Below are 16,529 nucleotides of genomic sequence, written 5' to 3' on the forward strand. Positions count from 1 at the left end.
ACATATGAGTTTCTCTTGGCTAGGGCCCCCCCTTTCCCGCCGCCCCTGTAGGGGAGGGCGTTGGACATGGGAAGACCACTCTGCTGAGCACCAGCTTGCCTGGTGGACAAGCAGCTTAGTGAGGTTCCAGAACCATTTTACGTGGCTGAGTCTGAGTTTCCTGACTTCATGTGTTCCTCTCCATCCTCTTTGCTAAAGACTCTTCACAGCAGGTGTTTTCTACTTGGAGAGGGTTGGATAGGAAATGAATATGATGTGTTTCCAGAAGGTTGGATGGAATAATACAACATGTGTGTGTGTTTGTCCAGAAGAAGGTTGGATGTAGAAGTCCAACGTGTGTGTGTGTCTGTCCAGAAGAAGGTTGGATGTAGAAGTCCAACGTGTGTGGGTGTCTGTCCAGAAGAAGGTTGGATGTAGAAGTCCAACGTGTGTGTGTGTCTGTCCAGAAGCACCCGACCTGAAGCAGGAGGAGCGTCTGCAGGAGCTGGAGAGCTGCTCAGGGGTGGGCAGCACCTCCGACGACACCGAGGTCAGGGAGGTCAGCTCCCGACCCAGCACCCCGGGGCTCAGCGTCGTCTCAGGTTAGCTACTCTGCTACTCTACCTTTTAGCTTTTGTCTGTTAGCTCCTTTGATACTGTACCTTCAGTCTGTTAGCTTCTCTGCTACCCTACCTTTAGCTTCGGGCTGTTAGCTTCTCTACCTTTTAGCTTTTGTCTGTTAGCTCCTTTGATACTGTGCCTTCAGTCTGTTAGCTTCTCTGCTACCCTACCTTTAGCTTCAAGCTGTTAGCTTCTCTGCTACTCTACCATTTAGCTTTTGTCTGTTAGCTCCTTTGATACTGTACCTTCAGTCTGTTAGATTCTCTGCTACCCTACCTTTAGCTTCAGGCTGTTAGCTTCTCTGCTACTCTATCTTTAGCTTTAGTCTGTTAGCTCCTTTGATACTGTAGCTTCAGTCTGTTAGCTTCTCTGCTTCTCTACCTTTAGCTTCAGGCTGTTAGCTTCTCTGCTACTCTACCTTTTAGCTTTTGTCTGTTAGCTCCTTTGATACTGTACCTTCAGTCTGTTAGATTCTCTGCTACCCTACCTTTAGCTTCAGGCTGTTAGCTTCTCTGCTACTCTATCTTTAGCTTTAGTCTGTTAGCTCCTTTGATACTGTAGCTTCAGTCTGTTAGCTTCTCTGCTTCTCTAACTTTAGCTTCAGGTTGTTAGCTTCTCTGCTTCCCTAACTTTAGTTTTAGTCTGTTAGCTCCTTTGATACTGTACCTTCAGTCTGTTAGCTTCTCTGCTACTATACATTTGAGCTTCATTCTATTAGCTACTCTGCTACCCTACCTTTAGCTTCTCTGCGACTATGCCTTTAGCTTCAGGCTGTTAGCTACTCTGCCACTATACCTCACCTCTCCACACTCGCCACACAGCTGCGTTGACAGTGTTGTTAATATGGGGGGGGGGTTGTCCTCCAGTCACATACAGCTGTGTGATAGGCTACTTGGCCAGGTCAGCGTAGGTGATTGGCTCGGACCCTGAGGTTAACCCTCTGTCCTCAGAGCTGGGGGCGAGCAGGCAGAGCTGCCAGGCTTGACGTAGCGTCCCAGATTATGCAGCCTGGAGCAGTCCCTTCACCCGGGCTCCCAGCAACACATCCCCAGGGGCCCCAGCCGATGGATAGGACTAGCCTGACCATCACTCTTACTACCCGGGCTTGCCTGTCCTGGTCCACCCCGGGGAGCCAGCCAGCCTGGGCTCCCAGAGGATCTCCTGACTCCCTGAGACCATTCAGCGCATCCCAGCCCGTGCTCTCTCCGCCAGAGGGGACTGAGGGGCCGACGCGTGCTCAGAGCCAAGCCTAAGCGCCGGCAGAATCGCCGCCGAGTTGTTTTAAAGCCCCTAAAAATAGACTTCCAACCTTGCAGCGCTGCAGTGGCTTTGTCCTTGACGTCCGGAACGTGTGTGTGTGTGTTTTTCTCGTTGCCTCTTCCTCAGGTATAAGCGCCACGTCCGAAGACATCCCCAACAAGACCGAGGACCTGCGGTCCGAGTGCAGCTCCGACTTCGGGGGGAAGGACTCGGTGACCAGTCCAGATGGGGAGGAGTCAGGCCACGGTAGGAGAGAGGCTAGCATGTCACCCCCTCACTCCCAGCCATCACCCAGCCCTCAGCTGGACCAATCCATCCCTGTCACCTCCACAGCTGTCACCTCACCACCCCAGACTGGGTCAACCCCCTCCATCACTCCTCACTCGCGTATCTCTTTCTGAGATTTGCACAAGGTTGACCTGTTCTTAAGGAGCGTCCAGGATAATAGACGAGTCTTCCGGTCGGGGAGATCATTCTGACTGACGTCCATCCCCCCCCTCCCCCCATCCCTTCTTGTCGTTCCAGGAGCACACCATTTGACGTCCCCCCCCTCGCAGGCGGAATCCTTGCTGGCCATGTTTGATCCCCTCTCCTCCGCCGAAGGTAAGGTCTCCTCCAGGGGTCCACGCGTCGAGCGTGCAATCAGAGCTGGGAAACGAGCGTCATTAAGTCGGCTTTAATAGCGTGGGCTCGCGGAACAGCTTGAGCTCTGAAAAAAATGGGGAAAAACCCAAAGAGTGTCTGTGTGCGCCCCCCTCCCCCCCCCCAGCGCGAAGTCTCGCCCCAATTACTGGACTAAACATTAGCGCGGCGGTAATGGGCTTTGTGTGTTGTAATGTTATTTCAATTCGCTTGGCTGTTGTTTGGTTCGCGTTTTAGCTGGGGTTGTTGTTGGTTGCCGACGGCGGCTCTTCCCTCTCCCGGTGTCGGTGTGAGAGGAGGTGGCCTGGGAGAGCTGTGGAGGTGTCACGGCCGCGTGTCAGGGACAAGGTGAGGGGATGACAGGTTGAGAGACCTCACCCCGGGCTCTTTGGCACCGTCCCCTCCCCCCCCCCTGTCCCACCGTGCCCATGGCGCCAGGCTGCCATTGGACGCTTTTCAGGAGAGCGAGTCTACCCTTGGAACAGGTGGCCTAGCTCCTCGCCTCGCCTCCCACCAACAGCTCTCTCTCTCGCGTCCCTCCCCCCCCCTCCCCCTTCCAACTCTGTGAGGAAACGCGTGTCATTGTTTCCCCACGTTGTTTCGTCCGCTATTCCCCTCTTCCCCAAATCCCTCGCAAAGTGAAAGAAGAGCCTGTCTCGGATCGTGAGGAGAAAGCGCCACACACACACACACCAAACACACACACACACACACACCCCTCGACGGTACACGCTACAGCCTGTGCCCTGTCTCTTCCCCCCCAACCCCAGGCTCCTCCACCGGCACCATCGTGAGGCCCAAGGTGCACTACGCCCGACCCCCTCACCCTCCTCCAGACCCCCCCATCCCGGAGGCCTGCGCCCTGGGCCAGGAGCCGCGCCACTCCCTCTTCGCGCCCCACTCCCTGGCCGAGCTGGAGCACCCCAAGCAGAGGCACTCCTACCCCGACAGGCTGGTGCGTAGCCGTAGCTCCGACGTGGTGTGCCCCGGACGCAGGCCTACCAGCGACCCCGGCCTGAACCGGCGGGCGGCGGCCGAGGAGAGGGAGCCCGCAGGGGCGTTCTCCCTGGGGCCCTCCTCCTCCCCCAGCAAGGACTCGCTCAAGGGAGAGGTAGGGAACCAGGGAGCCCTCGCTGTGTGCGTCTGCCCAGACCAGCCACCGAAGGCACCACACAGAGCCCAGGGCACTGGTCTCAATTGATGTTTGATATGTTTTGGAAATGTTGCATTTGTTTGTACTCTACACTTCGTACTCTTTGTATTTTATTCCCTTTGTACTCCATAGTAGTGTGGATGTATTTACAGTTTTCCTAAATATATGTTCTTTAAAAAAAAAAAATTGTCTTCAAGGAGGAGAGGAAGGACAGCGACGACGAAAAGTCCGACCGTAACCGACCGTGGTGGAAGAAACGCTTTGTGTCGGCCATTCCTAAAGGTGAGCTCCTTCTGCCTGGAAGCTGGCTCCCGCCCGCTACAGGAGTCAGTTGGTCTGGCATGTACTCTCCACCCTGGTCTACATGTCCGTTCACCGGGCTGAGCCCTGCCACTTATGTTGCACGTTTCTGCTTCGGGCGCTCCCGCCGGTGTTCTCTGACCGACGTCTGTTCCTGAAACCACCTCATTTGTTAAGAGCCGTGTTTAAACCGTGTCGCTATGTGAGAAACTGAATAATTCATGCCCCCCCCCCTCCCACCAACCTTCTTTTGTGATGTAACAGTTTTAGAAGAATGTTAATGGTTGTCGAAAGTTACTCTAGAGAAATATCCTGTCCCTCTCTCTCCTTTTCTCTCGCCCTCTCTCCGTCTCTTTCTCTCTCTCGTCTTTCTCGCGGTAGATTGATTTGTATCCTTCGAAACTAATCAGTCATGTGTGGGTCGTGAGTGCTGTGTGTTGTGCTGTTGTGGTTCCCCCAGCAGTCCTGTCAGGCTGTGGCTAATGGTCATTAGACGCAGCTCTCTGTCACCTGCGCTGATGGATGACTCATCTCACGCCGGGCGCTCCACTCTGAACCCATCTCTCAGCCGCGCGCTCCTCCCGCGCGGGATGTGACGAGGCCCCGCGCGGTTCCTCTACTGCCTCACGACCCCCCCCCCCCCCCCCTCCCCTTTTTTTATACGCCGTAAAAAACAACAACTTGGAAGCGACCGTTCGATGCTGGTCTGTGGGCTCTCCGGCTCGTGGACGGGGGGGTCCCACAGACCGGAAGACTGAGTGTGGTGTGAAAGGCCAACGCTGTCTGTTCCCTGTGTGTCCCCCCCAACCCCCCCCCCCCTTCTCCACACAGTGCTGTACTGGACGGCGGAGACCGAAGTCCCAGGTAACGCCTCCACAGTCCCTCCCCACCCCTCCCCCTCATCCTCCAGCTAGCGCAGCCCGGCTTAGGGGCCTCAGGGGCCAGGGCGGAGGGCTGCGGGGGGCCCTAGGCCCCCTCCATGGCGCTTGTAGTCGTGCCCCTGTGTGACAGACAGAGCTGTGATGTGACTTGGTGCAGCTGTCGTCGTCTTCCCCGCTCCTCATTCACACCAGCGGTCTGGGCGGACCCCTGTATTCTTTTGCACTGCTCTTTACCACCTTGAGACTTTTGTTTGGTTTGTTCGTGGGCAGCGTTAGAATATCACCACCCACCCGTCCCTCATTTCTCTGTGGGTCCCTCATTTCCCCCTTGTGTTGTTCCCCAGCCCTGTCCCTTGCCACCTCCCGCCCACCGCACGGCTGTAAACACCTGTCCATCCAGGGGCCCAGTCGTGATATTCTGACTCCCTGTCTGGTACTTTGCCACCAGTCTGTGTCCACCCATCCTGGCTTTTTCCTTTTTTTTGGGTGTGTGTGTGTGTGTCGCAGAAGCAGCAGCCATTTTTGTTCTGTTTTTGTTTCTGAGATATGAATCCTATATCTGTGGGGGTCCTAGACGATGCTCGTTGTCTAACGACGGGAAGCGTAGACGTGTTACTAGCGTGACGTGCTGGCGTTGAGTCACGATGGTGTTAGCGTCCACAGACAGTGAGGGGGACTCCCCGCCCTCCTCACTCACCCCGCCCTCTTCCTCTCTTCCACAGCTCCGATAGCAGCCTTCCGGAAAAGAGACAAGCAGGAGAAAGACGAGATGGGCCAGGACCGAGTCCCACAAGGTCTGGCCTGATTTATTGTCATCGCACTCGGATATGCTGAATCAGGGGGAGTCGAGCGCTTCCCTGTGGCGGATTGAGTCCGAATGAAACGCGTGTGCTTGTGTGTGTCAGATGACTCGATGTCCAGGAACAGCTCCCAGACCCAGGCTGCAGAAGACATCCTGGACAAGTACAGGAACATCAAGCGGACCAGCCCCAGCGAAGGAGCCGCCGGCACTGCTTACGACGGCCATGGAGGTGTGCAGACGTGTCAGTAACACACACACCTCTTCTTTTTAAGAGCACCTCCTCCTCACGGTTGTGTGTGTGTGTGTGTGTGTGTGTCCGCAGACTGTTTGGATGAGAACCCCCACGAGTCCCCCAGAGACGAAGCCCCTCAGAACTCCACAGACGACCTCCTGGACTCTGCCAGTCAGACCCAGGCCAACTCCAAGTTCTCCTTCAGGTGCTCCTGACCCCACACAGCCTCCTCACCAGACATCCAGCTCTGTCTCTCTCTGTCTCTCTGTTTCTCGCTCTCCCTCTATCTATCTCTCTCTGTCTCTCTCTCTCTCAAAAGCAATAATGAAGTAATACTGGTTCCCCCTCCCCCCGTGTTGCAGTGATGCTAAGAAGAAGTTGCGTCTGGCCCTGTGCTCCGCTGACTCGGTGTCGTTCCCCATGATGGTTCCCGCCCCAACCCGCAACGGCCTGCCCGACCACACCGACCCCGAAGGTGCACTTCCCGTCCTTCCTGCACAAACACCCCTGCGTTCCGCCCGCCCTCACAGCCTCTATCTCGGCCCTCTTTACGAGGACGGAGCCGTCCTCTGAGAGGCCCCCGAGCCGCCCCTGTCCTCTCCTCGCCCAGGCGGGAGCAGGCTGGCAGACTGATGTGATTACAGCAGCCTCGCTGCCTCCCAGCGCGGGGCCAGTGTGTCTGACCGGCCCTCTCTCTCTCCTCACCCTCCCTCCCTCCCTCCTCTCTCTCCCCCTCCCAGACAATGAGATTGTGTGCTTCCTGAAGGTCCAGCTGGCGGAGGCCATCAACCTGCAGGATAAGAACCAGATGGCCCAGATCCAGGAGACCACGCGCTGCGTCAGCCGCTTCGACGCCCGCACCTGCAGGAAGCTGCTGGCGGCCATCGCCGAGGACTACAGGTAACAGCCCCCCCCCCCCTCTCCTCCACCCCGCCTTTTCCCCCCTCCCGCCCTTCTCCCCTTCTCTTCCCCCCCCCCTCCCGGCACACGCCTCAGAGAAGGCGGCGCTCTGTGGCGTCGAGCGCGTCCATTGAGCCTGGAGCCGGGCGGGTGTGTCTGCGTGGTGGTGTGTTGCAGGAAGCGGGCCCCCTACATCGCCTACCTGACCAGGTGTCGGCAGGGCCTGCAGACGTCGCAGGCCCACCTTGAGAGGCTGCTGCAGAGGGTGCTCCGGGACAAGGAGGTGGCCAACCGCTACTTCACCACCGTGTGCGTGCGTCTGCTGCTCGAGCACATGGAGGCCAAGATGCAGGACTTCATCCAAGGTGTCCGCCCCCGCCAGCTCATCATCACATCACCTCGATGCCGAGTAGATAGTGATAGAGTAAATAGATAGATATTAGATGAGTATGTCGAAGTAGATATTGAGACATTTAAAAGTGGTAAAAAGGAACATTAGTGATAGGAATTGTACAGGAACAAGTAACGTCAGGGTTAGAGGAAAAAAAAACTAGTTGTCTTCATTTTTGTATAGCGATGACTGCCGTTATCTGCCTTCCATTCCAAAACGCCAGTCTCCCTTCTCTGCAGCACACATTCATCTGCAGGGCACCCTGAACATAACCCTAAAATGTGTGCGTGTGTGTGTCCAGCGTTCCAGGGGTGCACGGCATCGGACGACAAGACGGCGTCTGTGGAGGACTTCCTGCGCTACCTGTACGGCGCCATGGCCCACGATGCCATCTGGCAGTACGCCAGCGAGGACCAGCTCCAGGACGCCCAGATGGCCATCGAGCGCAGCGTCATGAACCGCATCTTCAAACTGGCCTTCTACCCCAACCACGACGGAGATATCCTCCGGGACCAGTGAGTACCTCCTCCTCCCCCCTCACCCCCTCACCCCCGGGCTTGGGAAGACCTCCAGGTGACCCAGTTTCCTGCTCCTGGTGCCCGCGGTCTGGCCGTCGTGACGGATCTCCGTGAACCATACATCAGCTGGATGTGTGTGTGTGTGTGTGTGTGTGTGTGTGTGTGTGTGTGTGTGTGTGTGTGTGTGTGTGTGTGTGTGTGTGTGTGTGTGTGTGTGTGTGTGTGTGTGTGTGTCAGGCACTGCTGACATCTCTGTCTTGGGTCCCAGGCTTCTCCAGGAACACATCCAGCGCCTCTCCAAAGTGGTCACAGCCTATCACAAAGCTCTTCAGGTCCCAGAGGCAAGTCCCCGTTTGCTCTCCTCACAGACCCTCACCGCACAGTCAGTCGTATCAGTGGACCTGATGTCATTTCCTGCAGTAAGTCGTGTAGTAACCGTGTGTGTGTGTGTGTGCGCGCCTGTGTGTGTGTGTGCAGGTGTACCTGAAGGAGGCTCCGTGGCCCTCCGCCCAGGCTGAGATCAGGACCATCAACGCCTACAAGACGCCCCGGGACAAGGTGCAGTGCATCCTGAGGATGTGCTCCACCATCATGAACCTGCTGAGCCTGGCCAACGAGGACTCTGTCCCCGGGGCCGACGACTTTGTGCCTGTGCTCGTCTTCGTCCTCATCAGGGTAAGCCTCCCAAGACGGACAGCTCCCTCAGCCAATAGCATTAGGGATGGGCGGAGCTTGGAATTAGCATGAAAAAATCCATCCCTTCTGGATTGGATGAAAAAGTGTTTGCTAAAGGAGCATGCTGTTTGGGGTTAAGCCCAAGAGGAGTGATCTGACTGCAGCTAAACCTGACTGCAGTTAAACCTGACACGTCTGTGGAAATGTAAAAATGTTTTTTTTTATTTTTTATTACATAATGGTATCTTTCAAGAGTCAAAGTGAATGCTGAGGGTGTATTCTCAGTTTAGATGTCTGGATGGTAAATGCTCTGTAGTACAAAGATCTTGCTGCGTGATAACTCGTATGGACATATTTACATAGACCATGCATTATACATGGCGCTGTGTGGGGTTCTCTCTGGTTAATGTGGGCCCAACACCTCCCCCTATCTCCCCCCCCCCCAACCTCTCCCCCATCTCCCCCCCTCCAGGCAAACCCGCCCTGCCTGCTGTCCACCATTCAGTACATCAATAATTTCTACGCCAGCCGGCTTAGCGGGGAGGAGTGCTATTGGTGGATGCAGTTCACCGCAGCGGTGGAATTCATTAAGACCATCGACGATCGCAAGTGAAGCAAAGCAGCCACCTGTATGGGCGGACTGAGGGGCTGGAGCCGGTAGACTGGGACTCTGCCCAGCCAACTGCTCGCTCTCTCTCTGCCCGGCCAACTGCTCGCTCTCTCTCTGCCCGGCCAACTGCTCGCTCTCTCTCTGCCCGGCCCCCAGCCCCCCTCTACCACACTCTCTGTTTGTATAGCTGTACATAGTCAGAGAAATTGAAAGATAACAAAGTATATATGATTACTGTAGGGCCTAAGTGGAACCTTGTTTAACGGTGGGGAGGGGGGAGAACTGTTTTGGAAAAAGGGGGGCGAATGTTAACTTGGAACTTAAATCGATTTGCGTTCTTTCATTTAATCTTTTTTGTCTCCTTCGTCATGGTGCGGTGTTGGGATCTGTGTTTAAAATTTTATATCTAAAGCTGAAATTCTTAGTGTTTAATTGACAGATAAATAAATGAATCCGATGAAAAAGGGACCATGCTCTCTTGAGACGATCGCCGGTATGTGAGTGGGAGGGGCCTCCTTGGTTTAATCGTGCAATCTTTCCTCTTGAATATTCTTTTGACTATTAATTGTGCTCTTCGAATGCAGCCCCGTGAATCAGATGACTGATGAATACTGGGAGATCAGTCCACATTTATTACAAGAATGTCTCCTTCTCTTCAAGCTAGCATAAATAGTAGGGCAGCGTTGTCTTAAATAGTCATTCAGTTGATCCTTTCCTAAATACTTCCATCAGTGGCAGTTTGGAAATAAGGGCCCACATATTTATGTGAAATACCAATGTATTTATATTTCTTACTTTCTATTTAAAAACAGTCTCTTCTTTATTTTATTGTACAAAAAGACATCTCTTTTTCTCCATTTTGGAGATTGGAACCGGTGGTGAGTGGGAGTATCTGAGGTATCTTACTGCGTGCAGAGGAGAGGGAGAGGGGGGGTTCCTGTTCAGTGGGAGCCAGCCTGGATACAGGGTCACCACCAGCCCACTCCTGCACTGGCACAACTGCTGGCGTTTTGGAAATTACTCAAAATTAGTGCCTTTAGGAGAGGGGCGCTTTAGATCTGCTGTTTTTATTTCTTTCGAAGGTGATTTGTGCCCCTAGTTTGACGTAGGTGGATCTCCCCCTTCATGGCCATTCATGTGACTGTCTGGCCTCAGCGCAGGCTTCGCAACACCACTGATTGTCTTTCCCTTAAATGCACTTGTGTTCAGTCTGGAACCGTCAGTCCCTTCAGTATAGAGATCTTACCTAAAAGTTCAGACCAATATGGCCAAGCTCAGACCGAGGCTGGTCATGTGTGTCTCTCTCCCATTGGCTGGCATCAGCGTAGTAGTGGATCACTGTGGGCGGGGCATCAGAGTCCCTCATAGATATACAGGTGGATGCCTCTCTTTACCGCAGACGGATATGTACAGTAACGGCCGATTGAAAGGCTGTAGGGATTTTCTGGCTGTTGGTTTAGCTAGCCTTATTAGCCTTGGCTAATGAACAAAGTTTCTGATGCTGATTGATACTGAGATACTGCACGTATCGGCATAGCCAAACCAGTAATTGAATTAGCTCTGACCTACCTCCTCACAAGCTCCAGAAAGGGACTCTCGCGTTTATTACACTTGTATTCATTATTTTATAGTTACGTTTTAGAGGACATTTTTATTTCCATGCTGTTCTTTCACTTCTACTGCAAGCATGTTTTCTTGACACTTAATAGGGCTTAAGTCACCAAAAATCAGTTGACGTTATTGTTGCAGCTCCATTAACAGGTTCAGGCCGGCTTCCCCCTCTGAGTGTCCATTAGCTACGTGCCATGTGACTTTAGTTTTCTATCTGCTCATTGGTTGACGTGAAATGAAAACAGCACAACTGTTTGCTCTTAAATGAATAGCAAACAAGCAACACTATTTGACTCGATACTGACCACCAGATAAGAGTGTGTGTGTGTGTGTATGAAAGACAAAGTGGGTGAGTAAGAGTATGTGTGTGTGAGGAATGTGTATTATGAGAATATATATCCACTCATTGCAAGTGTTGTGTTCTCCCATGTTATGGTGTAGTAGTTGATTAAAGTGCTCATCTGTTCAGACAGAAACCAACAGCACTGGTTAGAATCTGTTTGGTCAGTTCTGAAAGTTGAAAAAAAAAAAAAACTCAAACAATTCAAGGTCTTCGTCAGAGTCTTTGTCCACATTGTCTTCTACTTTCTCGGACTCTCAAGCTTCTATTTGCACAAAGTCAGAGGCGTTTTCTCCCCGAATTTGACATACACCTGACATTTTTCAAAATGGTAACACTTTCCTGGTCTTTATCCATTATGCTCACCATAACAAAATGCTCGGACGGCAAAAGATTATTTCCAGTTGAGATAATTATGTTGCTGGTTAGGCTTCAGGGCTGTCCGTTACACCTGCCCCTGGACATCCATGACATCAACACCTTTAGGAGCAATCTTGAAAATGTGTGACAAGTTAGTGTTCTATTCCCACAACCTGATATGCTCCAGGTTTCACCAACAAATGTGTGAACATACAGTAAACCGTTTTTGATTACGTTTCTGCGAAATAAATGCTACTGTCTAACTAGTCTGAATATAACTCCACGTGTTGATAGATCACGAAAATACAGATTGTGTTCCAAATATGTGTGATATCACCTTAGGTGACGTATAACAATATGGACCTGGCTTGTTGCATTGTACCCTTACATATCAGTAACATGAAATGATTTCCAACTGGACTTGTCTCTGTTCAGGCTCTGGGGCAGCAACTTTAGATGTGGAAAGAACAAGTTTAACATTGCTGACAGACTGTATGCAAACCAGGAAGTGGCTGCTGTATTGGTGGATATATAGATACGGACTACGCAATGTGTTCTTGAAAGCTTTACAATTCTCCTTGTGCTCTGCTCCCTGTACAAAGTAGGCATAACGAGCAGAAAAATAATCTGTTTTACATTTGTAAGCTTGCACAATTACGAAATATGCGGGGAAGGCGTCTTGTCTTTACTGTGATTAATGCATTGTATAATTCTTTAAAAACAATAAAAGAACCAGAAGTTTTTTTTCTTGTGGTTCCCTGGGTGGTTCTCTGTGTCTGGGGAGGTACCAGGAGGTACCAGGAGGTGTGGTTGAGTGGCGTGGAGCATGGCTGGTATTAAAGACAGCCAGGCTGCCTTTGAAGGTCCTTATTGTTTCAGCACTGCTTCTCATATGGGGTTGTATGAATGTAATTGCCATGGGATATAATGTTCCGATTGAATATGTAGAAACCCATGGTTTTCGAATCAAGCGGCACAATAGATGAACCTGACCAAATTTATGCATAGAACATAACTGTCAGGGTGAGCAACACTGAGATTTTTCCAATCTCCGTGCCACAAGTACCAACCTCTCACTGAACATTTAATTACTGCTGACAAGAGTATGAGGCATTCATAATTGGAGAATTTTCCCAATCGTGAATCTCTCCTCACTTCACCCCCGTCTTTCTGTAATAGGAATCATCTCTTTCAGAAACTGCTCGTGGGGTGCCTGCATCGCTTGATGATATTTTCTATTGTTCATTTAAATTCAAATTTTGAAGCTAATTAGTTGTTTTAATGAGCACACAGACATTGACCTGCTTATTTTGTTTACGAAGCACTAGTTAATTTGAGATATACGATCCTGAAAAAGATTGAACATCCCTTTAAACTATAATGACCTCACCTACCGTTTGGGCGGCTTAAAGGGATTTTCCTATCTTTTTTTTTTTTTTTTACACAAAACATGTTTTAATGGTTGAGGTACCAAATGGAGAAAAATCGGACTAAGCTCCCCTGACGCAACTGTGTTTCATATTGTCAGATTGTTGCATGAGCATATCAACAGCCGCTGGCCAGGCCCAGATGGCTCTAGAACAACAGATGATCATTCCAGCGGGGCTTGTGCATGACTTCACACAGTCCGCACCGAGCACTCTGGAGGAACCACGGTGGACCGCTCTCAGCTCCACCGGCAACCCAAGACGGCTTAGACAGTAGAATGTCAGTTACATTGTGCAAAGTGTCTCTGTCCCTGGATACTTTATCCTTATTTAATTCCTTGAGGTAATGAAAACACATTTACATATTTCTCTCCAAAGAAAAAAAAAAAAAGCAAGATTCAAACACTAATTGTTCGGCCTATTGTTCAGTCATGACGAATTTGGACAATTGCATAAGCCTGCAATTACATAGAGAACCCGCTTGCTCTTGTAGAATGGAAGACGTTTATAAGCAACTTTTTTCTCACCCAAAATGACTTTTTATCATGTCAAACTCACGTTAACGGAAAGTGTCAGAGCAATCTTACGGCACTGCCACGGGTGCGGCAGTATGTATACACTATAGCCTACTGTATAACTGCGCGTGTGTAGGCCAGTGGATGGCCTCACGCTGTTGTCCTGTAGATGGCAGACGCACCATTCCCCACGACGGTCTCGTGAGCTGAGCGGAGACAAAGAACTCCAGCGGACACGAGCAACGCAATCACGTTCAAATCAATCCTAACAGACTGTATCAGTGATGGTGTTATAATAATATGGAATAAATATACGGTAGGTCTCTACATGTATATTTATATGATACTGTAAAATTATCACGGTTGTCATTTTTATCATTACTTTTTTTCATTGCTATTATTGTTTTTCTGAAATTCAAGAGTTCAATATATTGATAAATTGAAGAAACTATGTAAATTGAAGAAATAGGCCTTAATGATCTCGTTGTTATTTCACTTTGTCACCTATCGTTTTGGAATGTAGGCTACTCAATGGCTAATATTTTGCAATAACGGAATAAACTTATGTTGAATACAACGTAGATGTGGAAGCAAGATAGACTTACTGTATTTTGGTGGGCCTTAAAATAGCACGTGACACGGGTTTCATTCCATTTGTGGGCTCTGTGGTAAATAAGATCGTATGCAAAAATGTATGATTGTACGCACCTTTCTTTGGCAAATGATAGGCCTAATTGTCGAAAAATGTTTTTATCGTGTACATATTTTTGTTTGTTCACACGTATTTGCTGTGAATGTGATGCTGAAACGTAAAAACTTAAATCTCTAATACCACGCGGAATGTGAGAAGTGTTCGGATGCTGATTGTGAGAACCGTTCACTGAGGGGAAAAACAAACAGCACGAGGCAGCAACACGTCAATTAAATTAAAGGAGGAGGCTAAATGAACAAAATGTCAAATACACATATTAAAACCTAAATGAAATAGCCTCGAGGATGCAAGGAGACGAGCAGATTAGAACTCTGGAGGATTCACAGTCTCTCAGCCTGAGGTGATAAGAGATTAAGTAATGAAACTGGTCTCTCTCTCTCTCTCTCTCTCTCTCCCTCTCTCTCTCTCTCTCTCTCTTTCTCTCTCTCTTTCCCTCTCCCATCCTGCCCCACCCGCTCCCTCTACAATGATTCCTGCTCCAACAACAGAGACCAGAGTGATGGAATGAGGAACATGATGGAGACCTTCAATGGAGTAGCCCAATCCGAAGTTAATACACTTGAAGAGTAACACCAAGGACTTGGGTAAACATACACACAGAAAGGCAATTGTGATTTTGTTTAGTTTACTTGCTTTAATAAAGCCATTAGCTAGCAATGTATGTAAATCATGATTTAACACCAAGTAGCTGTGGCTAGGATATGGACAATTGAATTATGTGTTCTTTTTTCTCCATATTTTCCGTTATTGTTAATCACAAATAGTTTTAATAAGCATTGGTGTCAATTACGTCTGTTCTTCTGTGGTTACTGTGCCTTCGTAAAATTGCACTTATATCATTAGAATCTCTAATCACCTACGGGTGGAAGAGTGGGTGGTGACGTTAAATTGAACCACGGAAATGGAAATATAACAAGAATTAGATGCACTTAGCCATCAGATGCTAATGGCAACAATCAACAGGCAATTACCTGGTGCACTTCAGAACCTTGACAAGTGCAGGTGCACAACTCCCTAATTTCTCTTTCAAACATTAATATAGCATTTCCATAATTGGCAACAATGAGCCACTTCTATCAGTGTGCATGCACTTACCCTTGCTTTCACAATCAAGCGACATTGTTCAGGAGGCGTGTATTCCAGAGACAAAATGACAAATCCCTGGGGAGCAAAGTTGAAATGCTTTCTCTAGTACTCTACCCTACTATTCACTGAGATGTTTCCACTTGAATGAAAAAGTATATTTATCAGAATGTCTTTTTTTCGGTCACAATATATACATTGTCAGTTTGTCAAGAAACAAGACAAGCCAACACTCATGTTATGCAGTTGTATGGATGATTTTGCCCTCAAAGTCATGCAGACACAGCTCATCCCTTTGTCCATGTGCTAGCCTTTAAGAGTGAGTAGTTTTTCTGAAAACTCGCACGATTATGAAGGAGATATCAGGGGCCAATGGAATCAATGAGATCCTGTTTATGAGATGAGATTAGACAGAACGTTATGAATCCCCGAAAGGATACTCAGCTATTAAGATCTGTGATCTCGGAATCAGAGTGAGAACATGATTATTGTGATCCGTGTGAATATCAGGGATACTCTCTCGACCTGTGGATCAGGCTGGACATCTATGATACCTTGAGAAGCCACGCACACCACCAGCAGCACATGACCAACGCTTCCTGGTTGTCAACAGCATCCTTTGTTTTCCAGGACAGTAATGCCGGGCTCTCAGGACCCGGTAAAGACTGACTGGGAACACGGCTAATCTGGAAGTGAGCTGTCCCGTCCGCCACGCCAAGACGTCGTGTCACGTCTTCATCTTGTGAGAGTTCCAGCCACACCTCGGGAGGGATTGAGCTGTCATTGTTGAGAGACTGTAAAGATAAGTGCATCCTCAGATAACGCGCCACTCCCCTTAGACACGTCCTGTGAAAAATAGCGTTGTTGTGGCAATACAAAGATACTAATAAAGATGCCGATGAAAGGGATAGCAAAACCCAGTGCGTCTCACTGTTCGGTGTTGAAATGGTTTGAGAGTTTCAAAAGGTCAAAAATGAACGAATAAATAACAATATGGTCCTCGACTGACTGACTCAGAGCGCAAGACAATAGCCACTGGGCTGAGCTCTGAAAAAGCTTCAGAAGTGAAGATAGTCACTATTTATCCTCAAACAGAATTTGTGTAACTATTCTCTCTACACATTTTACACAAGATAGAAGATTGTACAATGAAGTAATCTGTGTAATCCCCATGTGTATGTAACCAGAAGGATAGGCTGTTTACACAGAGATGGTTCAGATGTCCAAAAGGAGGAGCAGGGCTGGATGTCTTCATGTGATACAGTGTTTACTATTAGAGGAAAACTAAACTCAGCTTCTTTATGAGAATCCAGAATCCTGCTTTCAAATCCACTGCATTCACCTCTCTGGGTGCCCTAGTTCTCATCCTCCCATCTCTCTCTATTTCCCAGCATGCCTCTGGCTGCTTGACTTTTCCTGCTGTGCTAGTCCGGCTGCTGAACCATGTCTTGAAAGGATTTCCTGGTTTGTGTGTCATCCAGTCTGCGGTAGAGTGTAGTTAGCTGAAGGAGGAGCGA

General features: G+C 49.7%; 1 protein-coding gene and 1 long non-coding RNA gene across 11 annotated transcripts in view; both read left to right on the forward strand.

Annotated features, from left to right (window-relative positions):
• Positions 1 to 12,017, forward strand: part of gapvd1 (GTPase activating protein and VPS9 domains 1) — a 27,167-nt gene extending 15,150 nt beyond the window's left edge. For 5 of the 10 annotated variants that reach the window (XM_084694817.1, XM_084694818.1, XM_084694822.1 and 2 more), the window contains 15 exons: positions 447 to 581; positions 1,987 to 2,106; positions 2,386 to 2,463; positions 3,273 to 3,613; positions 3,853 to 3,937; positions 5,559 to 5,630; positions 5,742 to 5,867; positions 5,961 to 6,075; positions 6,233 to 6,345; positions 6,611 to 6,770; positions 6,948 to 7,135; positions 7,463 to 7,676; positions 7,948 to 8,020; positions 8,157 to 8,354; positions 8,827 to 12,017. In XM_084694817.1, coding sequence (XP_084550943.1) covers positions 447 to 581; positions 1,987 to 2,106; positions 2,386 to 2,463; positions 3,273 to 3,613; positions 3,853 to 3,937; positions 5,559 to 5,630; positions 5,742 to 5,867; positions 5,961 to 6,075; positions 6,233 to 6,345; positions 6,611 to 6,770; positions 6,948 to 7,135; positions 7,463 to 7,676; positions 7,948 to 8,020; positions 8,157 to 8,354; positions 8,827 to 8,967 — 2,159 coding nt within the window. In that variant the 3' untranslated portion in view covers positions 8,968 to 12,017. Of the gene's footprint in view, positions 1 to 446; positions 582 to 1,986; positions 2,107 to 2,385; positions 2,464 to 3,272; positions 3,614 to 3,852; positions 3,938 to 4,786; positions 4,820 to 5,558; positions 5,631 to 5,741; positions 5,868 to 5,960; positions 6,076 to 6,232; positions 6,346 to 6,610; positions 6,771 to 6,947; positions 7,136 to 7,462; positions 7,677 to 7,947; positions 8,021 to 8,156; positions 8,355 to 8,826 lie in introns of all 10 variants that reach the window. The other 5 variants (XM_084694826.1, XM_084694820.1, XM_084694824.1 and 2 more) reach the window with 5 other exon arrangements.
• A 1,016-nt stretch (positions 12,018 to 13,033) lies between these two features.
• LOC146219979 (uncharacterized) lies at positions 13,034 to 16,393 on the forward strand. Its single transcript, XR_014751076.1, has 3 exons — positions 13,034 to 13,533; positions 14,418 to 14,513; positions 15,643 to 16,393. It is a non-coding gene; the product is annotated as an uncharacterized LOC146219979 (long non-coding RNA).
• The last annotated feature ends 136 nt before the right edge of the window (positions 16,394 to 16,529 follow it).

Source organism: Hypomesus nipponensis, chromosome 28 (genome assembly GCF_054491055.1).
Source record: "Hypomesus nipponensis isolate SF chromosome 28, ASM5449105v1, whole genome shotgun sequence".
NCBI lineage: Eukaryota > Metazoa > Chordata > Actinopteri > Osmeriformes > Osmeridae > Hypomesus > Hypomesus nipponensis.